Genomic DNA, 15,318 nt, shown 5'->3' with positions numbered 1-15,318 from the left:
CTTTAATAAAATAACAAACAAAGGAGGAATCCTGTAATTTGTGGAATTTATCTTTTCCAAAGCACGATATTACTGGGGTTTTCTGTGGCGTACATGGCTACTTTTGAAAATTAAGCAGTGCAAATTATTACAGCTTTCATGGGAGACTGTTGTATTCTAAAGCCATTGGTTCTGATGGAGCTAAAAGTCCATTGCAAAAAACAAATCATATTGTTTTGCCTACAATAGAAAAGATTTGCTATTATGACTATACCCTCCCAGCAAAGGCTTGGTTTCTGCCAAAGGAGGGCATTTTTGTCAGTATAACTACCTTTCCACAGGGACTTCTGCTAACATAGCTATGTTAACTGGACACATGATTTCTTCCACACTCTTAACCAATAAAGCTATGCCAGCCAAACTTTCACTAGGGCTAGGAAGCCAAGGATCATGGAGCAGCAACTTTAGAAATATTTGAAATGCTTTCTCCTGGTATGAGTTTCCTCTCCTGTATTCCTGATCCTTAAATGGAATTACAGCTCCAAGCTGCCCCTTACTTTGCTGCTCAGAAGAGTAGTATAAGGAGGCATTGGCATAACTAAAGCAGAGCACCAGGCCTAGGCACTGGTTTAGAGGGGATACCAGCAGCATCCCTCCCCAGCTCTCTGATACTTGACAGCATCTCTGCTTGAAGTGCCAAAATTGGTAGTTACACCTTGTAACAGGAAGCCTGAGGCCCCTGCTACTTTAAAGGGAGATAGCTGCACTGCAGCAAACAGTCAAGGGGCAGGTAGCCCAGGAGTAAAGGCTGTAAGCAGCTAGGTGAAGCTGCAGCAGAGGAGGGCAGGTGGCCTTTAAGCCAAAATGAAAATACTTGTGTGTGACAGGAAGAGGTAGAGCTTTGGTTTGCATAACCCAGTGCCTGAGACCAAGTGGACAGTGTGGTCTTGCATGGTGCAGGGAGAGGACAGAGGCCATGGAGGGATGCCTATTGGGGCAGTCTGTGACAGCAGCCTAGCCTGGAGTCAGAGACCTAGACGGCTGAGGGCTGAGAACTGGGGCAGAGCCACAGGAACTCTGCTGGGGCCAGGGGCTCAGGAGGCTGGATGAGTTGGGCCAAGGCTGGGAGGATTATGGCCGCAAGGAGTGAAAGCAGTCTGGCCTGGGATTGGGGACCCAGAGGCTGAGGACTGATGTGGGGCAACAGCCACCTGCTGTGGCCAGGGGCCCTGAGGGCTGGAGGAGTTAGACCAAGGCTTGGAAGCCTAAGGCCACATGTAGTGAAGACAACCTAACTTGGAGTCAGGGACCCAGAGGGCTGAGGGCTGTTGAAGGCCCAGGTTGGGATGGCAAAGGCTGTGGTACTGAGGCTAAAGCCAGGGAAGAGCTAAAACTAGAAAGGGCAGGGTGAAAGGGGCAGAAGTCCAAGGGGGGTGAAAGATGAACTAGAGCCAGGGGCTGGATAGACATGAGAGCCATGCCAGAGTCAGGGGCCAGGCATGCTGAGTGCGTTGTTGGGCAGGGCCAGAGGGCCCAGTGGAGAACCTCAGATTAACACCTGCAAGGCATGGGCACGGCTATAGGGGAGGATGGAGACCATGAATACAGCCCATAAGATGACTGGAGCCCTGAGGAGCCCAAGAGATCCACAACTTTAGTGTCCCAGGAGCAAGGCTGGGCCAACTAGACTGGGCTCACTCTGGGACCCTTGGGGCAGCCTTCTGAAACCCTACAAGTTGCATCAAGGAGTGTCAGGCAAGGTAAAAATGGAGGGTACCGCAAGGAGCTTGAGTGGGGCAGGAGTTGCTGGGTCACCAGGGGATGTCATGGCCACCCCTGGGTTCTGCTACACACCTCTGACAGGACAATTGTTAGCTTCTGTTGACTTAAAACTCTAGTGAGATTGGAAGGCATTCCTCTCCTTCAGTATGGCTAGTGGGGGGGCTCTGTTTTAAATGAAGATGTATTTAGGAGTCTCAGCAGTGTTACTGAGTGTGTTTTGACACAGACTTGATACTTTTTTAACAGTTATTTCAATACAAATGTGCAAATGTTCCTTATGGGTTTTTTCTTTTTCCAGCCGCTCGCAGAAGAAAATGCAGATGGTTTCAAACATCTCCTTTTTTTCCATGTTCATTATGTACTTTCTGACCGCCATTTTTGGCTATTTGACTTTCTCTGGTAAGTAAGCAACTTTTATAGTATCAAAATAAAAAAGACTCCCTGTGAAATGAATAGTGTATCCCATCTCAGAAAGGAGATTTACACTCATTCACCTTACTGGACTCTTCTATTCAATTTTTGTAACTGTTTTCTTAACATATTAATCTTGGTGTTTTGAATGGATACAAAGTGTAGCTGTAAGGAGCATTGACAAATATATCCTCAAGAGTGAGAGAGAAGAGAGATCAGGAAGAAGTGTAATGTAAATTAGTTTTGCTTTGAGGAGCTGGCAATCAGTGTGATATTAAGACTTCTGTAACTGAAATGCTAGTTTGAATTTAACTCAGGTCAGTAATGACCTAAAGCTATTAAGTCATTTGACTGGCTGTTAAGTTTTCTGTGTGAAATTAGAATGAGCATACTTCAAGGTGAATAGTGATTAAAATCACTCCCACAGCTGTTGGCAGCCTTATTACCACTTTTAGCATAAAGTTAAAAGAACTGAATGTTTTCAAAAACTGAGCTGCCTCTGTTCCCTCTGAAGAGTTCCTCTCTTCAGGTCTTGGTTAAATAAATAGGCAGTGTAGTCTTAGGAAGTTTGCAGTTCTCCTGTTGGAAATACAGTTCTGTGGCTAAAGGTAGGATACTTCTGTGTACAGGACTTTCAACCTAGCTTCTTTTAGGAATGCTAATTCACTTTGTAAAAATATTTAAGAGTCACAAATCGTGTTTGTTTTCCCGTTCAAAAGATTTATGCAAAATAATAATAAAAAAATTAAAATGAGATACAGCATCACTCTTGCAACGGGAGTGGGTCCTATGTTCCAGTACAGTTTGAATCTTGAATTTTAGAACACATGCACATCATGGGCCATTAGATCAGGAAGAGGGATACCATAGCTCTGACATCTGACTTCTCCATGAAGGGTTAGCAAAAAGTCACAAGAGTTTTTTTCACCCTATTTCCAACTACCTGTCAGAGCAGCACTCTCTTTTTTTGGGGGCCTCAGATTCTAGGAGGAACAAAAAGCAAATTTGACATTTGACATTATGGTCATAGGTCACCAAAAGTTTTTCTGTCTGTCATCCTCTAAAGAACATATTAATTTCTACCATCAGGCTGTCATAGTGGGTATGAGGCCTCCAATTTTCAGAAATTTACGTAATTTGAGGTGTCCAATTCTGTTTAATGGAGGAAATTGATGAAGCCAAGTGCATATGCTGCAGGAGCCAACATTGATAGCCATTCTCCAACAGCTGGGCTGCTGCTAACCAGTAAGTTTTCATAGAAAATTAAACGTTTGTTGAAGCTATGGGTCCAAATGTACCCTCCTGTAGAAGTGAAACAGTGAGCCAGGTTCTCAGCTGGTATAAGTCAGTACTACTCCGTTGATTTCGACAGAGCTGAAGATCTCTCCCAGGAGACTTGAGAAAGCAAATAAACTCCAAGCCCTCACCTCTTGAAATTTCCTTGAAATTCTTCCCTCATGTAGGAGAGGTTTGGAGACCACAGAAGAGGCAGAAGCTGTGTCCTTCTGATCCTAAAGGTTCCAGAAATGTGTGATAAAGGGAAGTGTGCTTTTGCATCCTTTGTGCCCCTTTCCCCAGTTCAGACTTAGGTTCATGAATACTGATAGTGTGTGGGTGGAGTCCATCTGCACACTGAAACGCAGAAACAAGGCCTTGAAGGCAGCATAGATATAGTGGGGAAGGAAAGCAGTGTGATTTCCTTGAGCCATCATTTTCTCAGGGATCACCAAATAGCCAAAGGCTTCATTTCAGGGCGTGGTCCCCCACTGACATGAGGAGCACAGGCCCAGGATTTTTCTCGACTCTATGAAAAACTGTCTATGCTGCTGCTTTTCACAGACACAAATAGCATTTTATTTTGGCCCTTTCTTTTTTAAACCAGCACTGTGTGTCTATTTGCTCATATACTCAAGTTTTCACAGGTATTCTGTTTACACTGTAGAAGGACAGTTCCAGGAACTGGTTTTTTTTCTAAAGGTCACTGGTTGCGTTGCACAGCACATCTCTGTATTCCTGTGGTGACCAGAATTTGCATTCCAGACTTTGCCTTTTGCTTTACTAACTGCTAGAGCTGGGGAGAGATGCAGAGGCATGAGCCTCATGTCACTTAAACTAGGGCCTTAGTAGGAAATGTAACAGCCCCACTTAAAATTCCAACCTCTACCTGAAGGGAAATTCAGGAGAACTTCCATTCTTCTGACCGGGTTCACATCCTCTCTGGAAAGTGATAGGTGGTCCATGATAGGAAGGACTTTTCCCTGGAACTCAGAAATCTTTCTGGAGAGCGGATTTTGGTTTGCTCAGTTTTTCCTTCAGGAATAGACCAGATTACACCAAGCAAGAGCTCGTTTTTAAGCCAAATATCCTCAGAACATTCCATGAAAACTCTTTACCCCAGATTATCCAGGCTATACCTTTAGGGGTACCATCAGGTGACATAAACCTTTCTTGTCATAAACAAATTGTGCCCCTTTTGTAATATCCTCATTATGCACTGTGGAGTTGCTTCCTTTGGTTATGGTTATAAGAAGTTATGAATGTGTGTAAACAAATTAACACATTCTCCAGTTCCCTCCTGTCTGCCAGAGTACAAGTACACCAAGTCTTTTTGCAGTTATCACGGGGGAAGGGAGACCTTTGTGGCATACCTTGTTCAAATGTTGTCAGAACACCATCGTGTGGCCATCATATTGACCCAGGTTAGCAGCATTTAGAATGGAACATGGACTCCAGGAGGTGGCTGCAGAGGTGCAAGAGCTGCAAGTGATGTTGAGGTGGGGTGGCAGGTTCATAAAAAAAGCAAGGGAGGGCAGCCACCCAGGGCAGCTAGATAGCAACTTCAGTGTGGCTAGAGAAATGTCATGCTGAAAGGAAAAAGGTTAACCTAAAAGGGGCTTTGTTCTTCAGGAATGGCTGTTCTGTTTTCTTTTAGCAGTTTATTTGCTGTTTGGACTTGTTTAGTTCAACCTTATAATTTAGTATAAATTCAGAAGTTGCAGTGCATGTGGTTATTTTTATATCATTTTAAACTGCCAGGAAAAAAAACCCAAATAGCAGTAGCCTCTTTTTTGCCTTCCGTCTAAAAAAAAATATACAAACAGTAGTGCTTGCCTTACTGTGGCCTTTTCTACAATGGGATTTTGCATGAAGTTAGGTATATGTTTTCTTGAATTAGGATGCTTTCCTAAATTGAGGTAATGGGATCATTTCAGCATAGTGTAAAATGCTAGAGCCTGTTTAATTCCTGGCCCTTTTTGTTTGTAGATAAATCATTTGTTGTTCACAAACACTCTTGTTAAGTGATGGTTTCTGTGAATTAATTGCCTGTTTGCTTGACCACTTTTTCTATTGTGTTTCCTGTAGACACTGTGGGGTCAAATCTGCTTCACAAGTACCAAAGTAAAGGTGATGTCCTCATTCTGACAGTGCGAGTGGCTGTAATTGTTGCAGTAATACTTACTGTTCCAGTGCTTTTCTTCACTGTAAGTAAAAGGCTCCTTGCAGTTTGGAAATAGTTAAATTCAGTAATAGGCGCCCTTTTTCAAGAGCACAGCTGGATGTTGTGAGTTTCAGAATCAGTGACATTCAGGCTACAAAGACTAGATCCTGTAGTCAGCTTTTCCAAAGACCTGCTTGAACTTGACTTAAAGGAGAAGTTCTGCATGTGTGAATTAATAAACTGCTATGGGATTAAAGTAAGTTAATGATCACTTCGTATTAAGTCAGTCTTAAATGATAAAGGTCCTTCTCCATTCTTTCCCAGCCTTGCTTAATTACACTCATACAAATTACCTGAGTTTTTAACCAGCAGAACAGCAATAAATTTGCGCAGAGAGTATCTAAACAGCCAGTGGTCCTGCTCCCTTTTATAGTGCCCACTGCTGGAAGAGCTTGGGCCTGAGGGCTCCTTGTTCAATAGCCTGTCAGAATATGGCTAGTTAATTCTGAAACATAAACAGACAGCAGTAACATAGCCCACTGCTGCAAATAAATATCATCATGGGGGGGAAAATACCAACCCAGACACAAGCGCTCTAATCCTGTTTTCAGAAATCAAGTTAAATGTAAAGGTTATTCCAAAGGATCCTATATTTGAATGCTCCAGAATTACTGAAGTTCACATAAATTTCATTGTCATGCTCAGAATCAACAAGAATTAGTTTGAGAAGTGCTTGAATGGTATATCCTGCTCTGACCAAACTCATTCTTTTTCTGCAGGTGCGTTCTTCTTTATTTGAGCTAGCTAAAAAAACCAAGATTGAATTACGCCATCATGTGCTGGTTACTCTTGTCCTGTTGGTTATTATTAATATGCTAGTAATTTTTATTCCAACCATGAAGGACATATTTGGAGTTATAGGTACAGTATTCTAGTTTTATACTATTTATAGTTGCTTCTCATTACATTCTTGTCTGACCATTAAGCAATCCCTGGGGGGGGCTTTCTTCCCATTTAAAGGTGGCCAACAAAGTCTCCTATGGCCTAAGAAAGAGTCTACAAGAAGAAGCCTTCTTAGAGTCAGTGTTTCATTTAAGGGGATGTGAAGCGCCTACATTAAATCTGTTCCTTGAAGAAATGTGCCTTGGGTCTGGCCTTTGTATAGTCTTTGTACTGAGTGTTTTAATTAGGGGTTTGATTCTTAACTGCAGGTCAGGTCAGGTTCACTTGCTACAGAAACTTACAGTAGACCTTTAAGCACTGCCTGCGACTGTTAACACCGAGTGCTGGGTGGCAGTTAAATAACCTGGCAACCTCTAAGGTGCCAATAGTTTTGTGCAAAAGAGCACGTTGGAGGGGGGGTACTAGTCTTACCCCAGTGAAGGAAATGCTGCCAAAAGGGTGTAGAACAAGTCCACTCCATGATAATAGGGTGGACTGGGCTCTTTAATCCTGCTCAGCAGCCACTCTAGCAGTGGACCTCCGATAGACGGACACATGGATGATCTCCTTTGCTATGGCAGCTCCTGCAGCCAAATTGGTTCCAGACTTCCTGGCACCTGCCTTTCCTTTAGATTAAGTCAGCAAGGCCAAGAGGGAAACCCTGGTATGTGGGTAGTTCAGTCTTTCCATATACACTACCCAGGTTTTTGCATCTTGGAGAGGTCACTCCAGTTTCACTTCATCTTTCAAACAAAGATTACATTCAGCAAGCTAATGTCTTACCCGGTGCAATTCTGTTGTCTCAAATGACAGACAGATGCATGCTAATAAATGTTGCTACTGAGAAAGCTGCTATTGACAGGTGAAATTCCACAATGACAAAACTCATTTATTTGCATGTTTCAGGGGTAACTTCTGCCAATATGCTGATTTTCATTCTTCCTTCATCATTATATTTAAAAATCACACAACAGGATGGAGCAAAACAGAGTCAAAGGATTTGGGTATGTTTTATTATAGATCATTAAAATTTACCAGAATGAGAACAGATCTAATGTGGCTGACTGAACATGCATGTCCACCTATTTCAGATACCTTCCTCCTCTCTCATTTTCTCCTATTATTTGCCACATGCTCTCATGGTCCGTTTTGCTTAAATTAAATTATAATCCTCCTTAAACATAGGTGACCATATTTTTAAAGAAATCCCCCTCGCCCTTCCCTCAGCTGATCCCCACCCCACACAAGTGAAGTGGGGCTCAGCCCACCCCCAACCTCTAGTTGCTTAGGAGGAGCTGGGCCAGACAGCACAGACTAGGTGGTACTATCTCAGTCTTCTGTTTCCATTTTCACCAACCACCCGGGATGGCCTACAAAATGCAGGACTGTCCCGGCCAAAGTAGGACATAAGGTCAGTCTACTTATACAGAATCATGTATCCTTATGTGTTTGTAGAGTGTCTAGTATAAAGGAGGCCTGATCTGCTTGGAGCTATCACAAAACAAATAACAACAAAACCTAGCAAGGTTCTGAGTCCTGTGAAGTCAGGGAGGGAGAGACTGCTACCTTAGCCTTCTATGCATTTCCCATTGTAACACATTGCCTGAAAAAATCTGAAATGTATTATGTTTACTGCATTTCACACTCATCATGTTTTGGTTGCCACCCCTACATAAGGAGGCCATTGAAATTCTAGCTTCTCAGCCATGTACAAGCATACAGAACTGTGGCAATGTGATCTCAGCAGAGTATTGCATCTTTTCACTGGACTTCTAAAAGGAAGATCCTGCTAATGTCCTAGAATTTACTTCAGTGCCAATGGAGTCTCTATTATACTCTCTGGGAGTTGCTGAGAGTACTTTTGATACTTGTGAATCAGGCCTTCTCTTAACGTACTTTTGGCTTCATTCATATGACAATGGCAGAGGCCTAATATGGAGCAATTTTATCCCATTTCTTTGTTTCAGCCAGGTTTGCAATAGCTTCCAGGCATGTAGTTATGTCTTGGTTTCACGTGTGCCTCCATTCTCTACCTCCGTAAACCAACAAGTACTAAAGTGCAATAGAAATTGACCCTGATGAGAAGAAAATGCTTTCCTTTGGTCTTCAGTGAGCCCTTTGGTTAGTTAAGGAGCAGAGCTTGTGGGCCCCAGGAAAGATCCATTCAGTACTTTTCAGACCAGGTCACTGGGATGCAACACTTGCAGCAGAAATTGTGAACTGAGGGCAGAGGAATGTTTCCTTTTCTGGGCTCAATAAGTAATTATATTAGTGACATTCATAAATTTATGTATCTTCTGTTTCTGCACTACCCAAAAGAGCATCTTCATTTTAATTCGTAATTTTGAAATATCAACTTGTGAATTTCCTTAACAAAACAAAGTTGCCTTAGTTAAAAGACTTGTTCTTTTTTTATTTCAGGCTTTTTTGTTCTTGGCATTGGGATTAGTATTTTCCCTCGTTAGCATTCCTTTGGTCATCTATGACTGGGTACACACAGGAGACAAGACTGAAGGCCGTTAAAGTCAACCTCATACTGAAAATACATTCCCATTTGCTACTCACCAAAATCCCTATCAACCTGGTTGCTGTCTTTTTCGTTCTTTGTGAGTTTACGCAGATCAAATCCAAATAATTAAATACTGGTATGGAAAATATTTATATAGATGTATCTTCTTGCAGAAAATTGACCTGTTGTCCTAACAGAAATACCAGTTTGTCTCATACCATTGAATTCTCAGATACTTACATTTGTGCAGATTCTCCGTAAGACTTCATAGGCATTGTCCATTTGGTACTGATCATAATGAACGTATGTTTACTCTTCTGGCCATGAATTGTATTTTTCCATTATTAATCCTTTATTAGTTAAAATAATAATCTTTACTCCTTTGAAACAAGCAATATTTGTTTACAATCCAAGCTCTGGAATAATAACCCCCCCAAGGTGTCAGCTCATACCTCCTCCCTCTTTCACCAAAACTCTGTTCTTAAACTTTGCATTTTAGATCTGATTTTTTTTCATTATTAGTTTGTAAACCCTTTTACCTTAGGAGGTGTAGCATTCCAGAGTGCTTGAATGAAAAGCACGATGAAAGCATTGAATGGCGTTGGATAATAGTAGGTCCTAAACACAGTACTTACTCTTTGTAAGATTCCCTTGGAGCATCAGCACAAGGTTTTTTGTTTTCTTCTTCTTGTTATTCCTGTTGTTGTTTTAGTAGGGAGGATTCAACACCAGCTGTCCACTCCATATCACTTACCTACTGTTCCTTTTGAAACTAAGCAAGAAAGATACTTGGCATAGACCAATGAACATTTGAAACTAAGAACAGATCAAGCTAATTTATTTATGGAAAGAGTCAAAAATACTAATTTTCCTCAATAGAAACCAATATTTACTACTACTAAAAAGAGCATCTGCTCTTCTAAGAAAAAATGGCTAATTCATAGTTTCATAGTAGCTAGGGTCAGGAGGGACCTGAACAGATCACAGGAATTCCAATTACATTCAAAGCCTTAATCATAAATAATAGCTTTTTCTTAGTTTTGAGTATAGCTAAAGCTGACCGTGTAAAGACTGACACCCTTTCTAATGCCAGTTTTCCTCTCATTGAAATCAGTAGTTTTACTGTAGTGAGAGCAGGCTTTGACCCTTATACAATCCTGGATTTTTAAGGAGGATCAGAATCTTTGATGTTTCCTTAAACAAACATAACATGGTTTATATATGTAAAAAGCCTGGTTTATATTTTTATCCATTAATTCTCCATAAAAAATTAAGAAAATAGCTATTAGTGTTATTTGCAGAACCTTGTCTTGTACTTGTCCACAAAACTAACGTTTACATACTGCCATATTGTTGGTTTAGAAAACAGCTGCTAAGGAATCAAATGATATACAGGTACTCTTTATAATCACATTCAAAATCATTGCTAATAATAGTGTACTACCAGAGACACAGACTTGTTTATGTTGAATTGTGTGAATCAAAGGGAGTCTGCTGTCTAGCTCTCAAAAGTCCATGCCAGCTTCCTAGTGATGGAACTAGTGGCTCACAAGAGTCCTGAACTAGGATATTCAAGAGCTGACCTCTTAGTAAGCTATGTCTGCTGGTTTGTGATAACTCTCATTTTCAGTGGTTGTTTCATTTTACACTCATACTGTAAGTAAGGAGGAAAAATGGTCATTAGCAATTTATGGGTATCATGTGTCATTCGTTTTTCTTTTTAATGTAAGAACCTGACATTTCAAGATTCTGGGCTTCCTGTGAGCTGCTGATTTGCCTCCAACTCCCATTGCCTTGTCATGTATCACTTGAAATCATTAAGAGCTGAGATCTTACAGCAGCTCACAGGAGGTTCTCAGGACCTTGAAGATTGATCTCTGGAAAACTAACTTTGGCCTTTGAAAATATCATAGGTTACTGTGTTATCTCACAGAAATTCTGGGCCTTCTTCTGCCCATTTCCTCTTCCTTTCCTCTTGTCTTTCTGCAACTAATTAATAATAAGCATTTTAGCCTGTTGAGTTGATTGGGACTGTGACAGAAGAGAGAGTTGTGATTTCGAAGGCACACATGAAAGTTAGGAGCTCACCTGAGAGCCACTGTAAAATGGAAACAAACAGTCCTTTGTACCTTTGAAAATTTCTCCTATTACTCTCTTTCCATTTCCTGACTCAGTTTGTTTGCATACTGCAGTCTTATTAGATGAGATAAAAATAAGAATCAGTAAGACAGAAGGAAATTCCCCTAGGCACAGGACCATCAGGGCCTATCCACCACTTGCATACTGATATTAGGCTCCCAAAATAGGCTTGCACACGACTCAGTCCTTAAATAAGCCTTTGTGCTGGTCTTTTGTACAGGGATGAATATCACCCATGTTACTGATATCATATATATATAGATATTTATGAAAGGGAGTCATGTTTATTGATGTCTGTGATAAGAAAAATGTGAAGTAATAAGCTTTTTATTTTCTCATCAGGTTTTTACAGTGGGGTCTGCATTCTGTTAAGAATGTATCTGTTGACATCAGTGATGGATGACATTATTTGTATGAAGTAATCTGTAAAATGTACTGCTATTATTCATTTTGTTTGGAATAGTGAACTTGAAGCCATCAAATGTACAAGCCTCTCATTTAGCTAGGAATTTAAGAGCACAGTACAATGCTATATACAAGTTTCTCTGTTGTTAAATCAGTAGGATCAAAAATACCATATCTACTTAGCTGGTGGCACCATGCTGTCCTTTTAGAGAGAGTTTGTCACTATTGTGATCACTGCAGATTTCATAGATTGGGTGTAAAACTACTTCTCGTAACTATAACAGAATATTTTACATTGATAATTTTCTTAAGAACAGCAATTTGGCAATGAGAGGCAGGGAGAAAATTGTTGTGAGAATGGATTCCTTGTCATATCAGAGGACCCCATCCTGAGCTGAAGTTGTACCAAATTGCATCAGCTGAGAATCAGACTCATGTTTTTTTCTGCTTTTGGTCTGGATAAGCACTTCATTGACAATGACAGAAGTGAAAAGGAAGCTACCTTTTGCCCTGCCCTGTAATGAACACAATAGATAACATAATGTAACAAATTGCCATCATGGGTCTAGTTTCTTGGAAGTAATAATGTCCTTGGAGGAAGTTCACCTTTGTGCAGAGATCCTGGCAGGAGATCAGTGCACCAGTGAAGCTGTCTCTTCACTCACCAGTGCGCGTACAGCAGTGCATTCACACTGGTCTTCTGCAGAAAGGAAAAGTCTCGCCCATTGAGGTCTGCTCCAGAAGGTTGGTTTTCTGAGCTTAGTAAGAATATATAGATTGTGTTTCCTTCTAACAGGCCGCACGTGTGATTGTAGCTTTGTTAATGTGTGTGGAAATGGTAAGGGTTCCACCTCTACATCTGCCTTATATGATACATAAGCACCAGACATACTTAGGGTGCTACACTAATAACATCTAGTGAAAGATCCGCCCAAGAATAGAAGCTAGGGCTGGTGTGGTTAAGGCACACTGGTTTCCGTTGTGAACAGTATACAAGAAATGTGGCTGGCATCATGTCTAGGTGCCTTTGACGCTCCAGCCCAAATGACCAGCTGCACATTTTCTGGGTCAGCTGGGAGCATCCTTCGATGCAAGTTCAGTACAAGGCTCAACCTCAAACCTCTAGGGCTGTGATTGTCAACTATAGTTCCCTGGCGCCCTGGGTGCTGTGAGATCCTTTGTAGGATTCCACACAATATTAGCACTGTTAGGTGTCCAGACACCTAAACATGATTCACAAGATAAACCCAGAGATTTCAAATAGTATTCCACAGTGTCAAACATTCTGACTTGTGGTCTTTCTGAGTTCTTCATAACAGAATTGCTCAATTATTTTCTAATAGTCAGAAAAATGAGTGAAATATAGTTCTTGAAATGGGGTACCACTAAATTCAGCAGAGTTATGGAGTGGGGCCTGGAATCCACAGAGGTTGAGAATCACTGCTTTTGTGAGATGTCTTACCTGCTCTGCCACCCACCCCCTAGCCTCCCTTCAGTCATTACAGCTGAGAGTTGGAACCTAGTAAGATTAAAAAGCATCTTGGCAAAAGAGAAAACGCAAAAAACTTCCCATTCAAAACTGTCCCAACCCCACTTCCAAAATTCCATCCCTGATGTGCTCAGGACACAGGCACAACAGAATGTATTTTATCTCATCAGAGATACCAAGAAATGGTTTTATATCCTGTTACCAAGAGCTCAAACAAAAATTTCCAAGAGCACTTGGCTTCAGGAAAACCTTTTCCCTACAATATGCACAAAGAATGTTTTATTTGTATCAAAATGTAAGGCTTTCCACTATAAACTGTGAAAAAGAAGATTTAACAGAGTACAAGGCTGGAAAGGTTGGAACATTCACATATTGTACACATGCCTGTTTATAGTTCTAAAGAAGAATCTATGCAGTTATGTTTTATTGTAGAAAATGTCATTTTTGTTTGTGTATATATTGTAAATAAATAGGATGCTGTATATTTTTGCAGTTGTTTATCCCCTCTGAAATAGAAGTGATCAGTTAGTCTCTGCATATTAACAAAAATAGTTGTTTTTATCCAAATTGAAATACAGGTTTCCCTCGCTTTATGCGGGTTTTGTATGTGTGAATTCGCTCTTATGCGATGACCCTTTTATAGCGAAAATTCATTATGTGATTGGTGTGGTGGAAACCCACTGCTCAGGGCAGCTGGTGCCCATGTTTCTGCAGCTGCCCCGGGAGTGGTGTGACATCACGTGCGTCCCCAGGGCAGGGTGCTGCTCCCAGGGCAGCTGCAGCTGGGCACAAAGTGCAGCAGCAGCGGCCTGTCTGCTGTTGGTTAGTACCAAAATTGTCTGGTAAAAGTGGTAGAAATGGGTCTGGGGTTCAGTACAGTTGAGCTCTTGGAACGTATCCCTATTTGTTACATTTTAAAGTGGGTTCCCTTTATGTGAATTTGGGTTATGTTCCGTTTTCCAGGAACACATGTACAGCATAAAGTGAAGGAAACCTGTAGAAATATTAGAACTGCAGCTTCAGACTTGGCAAAATTACATCTATCCCTTTATCTTTTAACATAGGTGTCTCAAGTACACATACTATAGTGATATTATTCAGTGTATCAAAAAATTGCCACAATTTTTCGGTATAGTCCAATGAGTTTGCTAGAATTAAATTCCAAAGCCTGTATTGTTTTTTCTCAATAGCAGATTATCCAAACAGTATTCACATTGGGTAAATTTACTCCACATGCACAGGGCGTCCATGACACAAATTCCTTTCTTAGGTCATTAGTGAGGATCAAGTGGAACGTAAGGGATAAGCCAGTCTCATGGTGGCCCTGTACAAAGTGGCAAATTTCACCCTTGGACATGGCATGCTTGAGAAACAGGAACTGTAGAAAAATACAATTAATACTGCATACAATGCTCTTACTGTAAACACTGGAATATGTATTATTCAGTATTTATTTAAAAATAGAGATTGAGAAACGGGTCTAACAATATTTATTTTCCAAGCTTACTATGTAGCCTTGGATAAAGACAAAACTTGAAGTAGCATTTGTTTTCAAACACGAGCATAAATTGGGAGGGAAATGTGTAAGTCGCTTTTACAGAGCTTTGTAAATTACCACGTGTTTACATCTTGTTTTCAGTGTTGTAGACAACAAAATACAAACTGTAAAAGGTTTTTTTCAACAAGACTTGAACTGTAGATTGTTTATATCATTCCATTTTCTAGAGTCCCAGTGTACGTTCAGGTTCACCCAACTCCAGTTCAAACACTACTGTTTGAGTGATGTATACCTGATATGAATTAATTTTGAATGGATTATTCAAATCCATTGTTGCTCCTGTTAATGTCACCATACTTTGTGCTGTTCATATTAAAAATATTCAAATTGATATGTTTCTCAGTTTTTGTGCGTAAATAAAAATGAAATGAGTTCTATAATCTCTCTCTTATAAATATAGTTTTTCAACATTAAAAATGTGATCTGAAGTAATGTGAATGTTATGTTAATTCTTTTGAAGAGAAAAATACATGTTTATCGCAGTTTCTTAAACAGAATGAGTTTGAATATCTTACTCAACGTTGAGTTGCACATTCAAGTGCGCTTTTGAACCAAAAGCTTGTGTTCCTAGTGATACTAGAGTCTCTGGAAGTGGATGGTCTAAGGAACCAACAAGTGTTGAAGAGCCTTTGGATGAACGTTTCAAAATCACTGAAGTTGCTTAG

General features: G+C 40.6%; 1 protein-coding gene across 1 annotated transcript in view; it reads left to right on the top strand.

Moving 5' to 3' along the window:
- SLC38A1 (solute carrier family 38 member 1) overlaps positions 1–14,984 on the top strand; it is a 46,441-nt gene extending 31,457 nt beyond the window's left edge. Inside the window, exons 12-16 of the mRNA XM_006260848.4 lie at positions 2,060–2,160; positions 5,536–5,654; positions 6,391–6,532; positions 7,460–7,557; positions 8,975–14,984. Coding sequence (XP_006260910.1) covers positions 2,060–2,160; positions 5,536–5,654; positions 6,391–6,532; positions 7,460–7,557; positions 8,975–9,076 — 562 coding nt within the window. The 3' untranslated portion in view covers positions 9,077–14,984. The remainder of the gene's footprint in view (positions 1–2,059; positions 2,161–5,535; positions 5,655–6,390; positions 6,533–7,459; positions 7,558–8,974) is intronic.
- The last annotated feature ends 334 nt before the right edge of the window (positions 14,985–15,318 follow it).

This window comes from Alligator mississippiensis, chromosome 4 (assembly GCF_030867095.1).
Source record: "Alligator mississippiensis isolate rAllMis1 chromosome 4, rAllMis1, whole genome shotgun sequence".
In the NCBI taxonomy this organism is placed as follows: domain Eukaryota; kingdom Metazoa; phylum Chordata; order Crocodylia; family Alligatoridae; genus Alligator; species Alligator mississippiensis.
This window is presented reverse-complemented; position numbering and strand designations above follow the sequence as displayed.